The sequence below is a fragment of the Watersipora subatra genome, chromosome 9, assembly GCF_963576615.1.
Source record: "Watersipora subatra chromosome 9, tzWatSuba1.1, whole genome shotgun sequence".
Lineage (NCBI taxonomy): Eukaryota > Metazoa > Bryozoa > Gymnolaemata > Cheilostomatida > Watersiporidae > Watersipora > Watersipora subatra.
In genome coordinates, this window is record NC_088716.1 from 33,190,582 (window position 1) to 33,195,222 (window position 4,641).

Below are 4,641 nucleotides of genomic sequence, written 5' to 3' on the forward strand. Positions count from 1 at the left end.
CAATATCAAATGAGATAGTAAATACTAGGAAGTCACAGAACCAATATCAAATGAGATAGTAAATACTAGGAAGTCACAGAACCAATACCAAATGAAATAGTAAATACTAGGAAGTCACAGAACCAATATCAAATAAAATACCAATTTATACTAAAAATTCTCCAAACCAAATATCAAATAGCAAATACAGTCAAACATGGATAACTCGTCCACGGATAGCTCGAACACATGGTTAATTCGAACATTTCCTTTGGTCCGTTCCCACGTAATGATAAATTGCTATAGATAACTCGAACTCAACACTGTTAATTCGAACTGTTTTTTTGCCCAACAGCTACCGAAACGGTTGTTTTCGCTTTAGAAAATCACTTTATTCAAAGCCATAGAGGTAAACTTCATCTTTTCGTAATTCATAAGCGTCGTTATTACCACCATCGGCAAAATATTTTTGTCAACGACTTTTCTAAAGGTTTGGTGAAATTTGATTTATACTGCTATACGATGAATAGCACGGGCTAGCCGGGTCACGCGCGCAAGGATTTTCGCCACGCACATACAAAACAAAAACAGCATGCTGTTTTTGTTTTGTATGTGCGTGGCGAAAATCCTTGAGTGCGTGACTCGGCTAACCCGTGATGAATAGTTTTCCGACGTTGATTCCGTGTTGAATCAACGTCGGAATGTTGAATGTTTAAAACGTCTTAAAAAATGTTGTAATTAAACGTATACGTTGTCTGAGCTACAAAAAAACTATTCATCGTTTGACCTAAACACAGAATACGTGTGTACATTCAATAAGTATCTATTAAAAAAGCGTGAGTGATATAGAATGTACCGTAAAACCTCGTAAAACTTCTAATTGAACTGCCTCGGAGTGTTGCTCTTAACGAATCCCAGGTAAAGTAAGGTAATCTGCATAAACTTCAAGAAAAAACGGCAAAATTGATCGTGGGTAAAACCCCAAAAGAAAAAAATGTCTTTTCTTTTGAGCATTTCAACAACGATCAAGTTTTGCCAATGTCAATCTGAAAAACGTCCTGGCAATAACATCACCTCAAACAACAAACCAATCTCAAGTGATAGAAAAATCTCTATACTTTTTCATGAAAACGTTTTAAACTTTACATTAGAAGCATTTAATTTGAAACAAGCCATTTGTGCTTTTGATTTATATTATAGTTTGTATATGTACATGTATCTACTAATAAATAAGTAAATATATGGACTTGTGACAGTGCTCTGATAACTTGAATGCTCTGATAATTCGAACACTTTTGCTCGGTCCCTTGAAGTTCGAGTTATCCATGTTTGACTGTACTTGGAAGTCACAGAATCAAATAAAATAGTAATACTGGGAAATCTCAGGACCAAATATCAAATAAAATACCAATTACTAAAAATTCTCGAAACTAAATACCAAATCAAATAGTAATACTGGGAAATTTCAAAATCAAATACCAAATATTGAGAAATCTAAGAACCAAATACCAAATAAAATACCAAATACTGGAAATTCTCGAAACCAAATACTAAATCAAATAAATACAGTAATTGGTATTTGAATTTGCAAATAGATCTATTTGAAATAAAATCAATTACCCAACCCTGGTTACTAACACGTTTTAATAGCACTAGTTACTACCACTAGTTACTAACGCTTGTTAATATCACTAGTTACTAGCACTGGTTAATATCACTAGTTACTAGCACTTGTTAATAGCACTAGTTACTAGCACTTGTTAATAGCGCTAGTTACTAACACTAGTTACTAATGCTTGTTAATAGCACTAGTTACTACCACTAGTTACTAACGCTTGTTAATAGCACTAGTTACTACCACTAGTTACTAACACTTGTTAATAGCACTAGTTACTACCACTAGTTACTAACACTTGTTAATAACATTAGTTACTAACACTTGTTAATAGCACTAGTTACTAACACTTGTTAATAGCGCTAGTTACTAACACTTGTTACTACCACCAGTTAGTAGCACTAGTTACTACCACTAGTTAATAACACTTATCAATAGCATTAGTTACTAACACCTGTCAATAGCACTAGTTAATAGAGCTGGTTAATAACGTTTGTTAATAACATTAGTTAATAGCACTTGTCAATAGTGCCAGTCATGAGGCAAAAACAATACATACTACTTAAATGAACCTTTTATTGTGGAAACTGTTTGAATTGTTGATTTTGCCATCATATTCCTTGAGCTAATCTGTTTGATTGGCCAGTTTCAACACAATATAGTCTTCTTGATAACTGGTGTGCATGTCAGCATACTGTTCATGTTTAAGGGTTGAAGCTATTTTAACCTAATAATTTGTGCCAGGTGTGCGATGGGATCCAACTCAGAGCCGTCTAGCGCTCTGCACAGGCAATAAGAAGGTCTATATGTGGTCGCCATCTGGAGCACTCATTGTCGAGGTTCCAATTGAAAGTGAGTAAGCCCGACTTGATACCCATCTGCACGGAAATGTGAAAGCCATTTGAAAAATAATATACAACTTGAACCATTGCTGCCAGTGTATGAATTCAGGCTTATTTTGTAGTAGCTTAGCGATTCTTTGGTGATTCAGTTAAGGTAACTTATGTTACTTGTGTTACTACACCTACCGTAACCTTATAACTTAGAGTGTTACTACACCTACCGTAACCTTATAACTTAGAGTGTTACTACACCTATCGTAACCTTATAACTTAGATTGTTACTACACCTACCGTAACCTTATAACTTAGAGTGTTACTACACCTATCGTAACCTTATAACTTAGAGTGTTACTACACCTACCGTAACCTTATAACTTGGATAACATATTCGGTATAGGCAGTACAATACTAACTTAGTTTCTCATACCATTTATGCTTCATAGTTTTCACACATGTACATTACGATTCTAACTGTTGTGAATAGACAACTCCACAATTTAATTAGCTGGCCAGCTTAAACTATCACTATTTGGCTTCAGGCATTCCCTCAGCCTAATTTTTCCTTCGATTTCAAATCACTCAGAAAACTAAAGACCAAATTTGAAACAATTTATAGTGACTGCAAATAAATTGGCAGATTTCCATAACATTCTTTAAATTAGTTTTCAAGTAATATTTACCTTAATCTTTTCTAAAAAAAACTAGCGAGATTGGATTTCATCATTAAAAATGCTTATTTTTGGGATCCTTAATTAATTAAGCTTTGTAGGTGGCTAACCACAACGCTTAATCCTTAATAATACTGATGAAGTTTGACACAGTCAAATATCGACTTGTGATTAGGTGTTTAAATATAAATGTGAAATAATTAGCAAGTAATAGCTAAATTAAGTCTGTTTTGCTACGATTACAATAAAATATGATTCGGTAATGATACAATTAATACGCACTGAGAAAAGAAATATGTTGAATCCTGAATATGTAGAATTAATGATAGCAATTCTTGCATAGAAGTGTGTGGATAAAAAAGGTTGCTGTTCCACCAGAAGCGATCCATCAAAAGTTTGAATACGACGATACTGGTACCTCTCAACACTGTACAAATTTGAAAATGGGATATCGGACTGCCTTTTTGTCTGACCGAATTGTGAGAGAATGTAGAGGCTACTCCTACTCGAGATAATACAATTGTCTGCGTGAAAATTATTGACATTCACCGCGATTTAGTAATTGAACCTTACAAAAAGCTGGCAATAGAAGTTCACGAAAAAGCAAAAAACCATCGTTATTCATCGAGTTAATAGAATTCATAGAGTTTCAAGTAATACGTTATTTAGAGTGTGCATACGATATATGAAAGTGTCTTGTATCAATATGCCTTGCATAGATCAGTAATACGTTATTTAGAGTGTGCATACGGCATACGGTATATGAAAGTGTCTTTTATCAATATGCCTTGCATAGATCAGTGGCATCATGTTGTGGAACTTTAATAGCTATAGCTGGACATACCAAAGGATGGTCGACAGAAAACAGATGACAAGCGTTGAAAAATATATAATATAGATTTGTGTATTTGCCTCGACATGCAACAGTTTCGGCATACTAAATACGACTAACCTCATATGTCAAGTTTGACTGTGTAGCTGTCATTAGGTTATTCTGTGGTATTCTATCTATAGACACCTGCATTCCAACCATCGCATCATTTATTTGATTTTTGTACACATGTGATATGATGAACATGTGTATTGTAGCCGATTTCTGTGTATCTTCACTCGAATGGCAGAGGGATGGGAAATCACTGCTACTAATGAGCAAAGATGAGATGTGTGTGTGCTACCTACAAGAATGAAGGGGTCACCTCCACTCTTTTCACTTTTTTGTTTTTATATCTCCGTCCATCTGATTCTACATGGGTGTGATATGAATGAATTTTTGCTTAAAAATAATCTCTTTGTTTAATATTCTTAATATTGCTGTAGATAAAAATTAGTCTAAAATTAGCAATAAAGAGTAGTATCTTTTATTATATAAATACGTTTGTGACAATAAAAAGGTTTCTTCATGACTAGCGCACAATTATGAACAGAAGATAAACAGGGAAGTGATAAACATGAATATGGTAGTAACTCAAATTAACTCAAAGGTAGTAGTAGTAACTCATAAATGTGGTACCAACAGTTTTAGCATTTTGTCGAAATT

At 34.0% G+C, this 4,641-nt stretch overlaps 1 protein-coding gene across 1 annotated transcript in view; it reads left to right on the plus strand.

Moving 5' to 3' along the window:
• The window catches only part of LOC137405456 (WD repeat-containing protein WRAP73-like), a 30,940-nt gene extending 26,433 nt beyond the window's left edge, over positions 1-4,507 (plus strand). Inside the window, exons 10-11 of the mRNA XM_068091725.1 lie at positions 2,339-2,446; positions 4,194-4,507. Of these exons, the coding sequence (XP_067947826.1) occupies positions 2,339-2,446; positions 4,194-4,291 (206 nt within the window). The 3' untranslated portion in view covers positions 4,292-4,507. The remainder of the gene's footprint in view (positions 1-2,338; positions 2,447-4,193) is intronic.
• Positions 4,508-4,641: the final 134 nt, after the last annotated feature.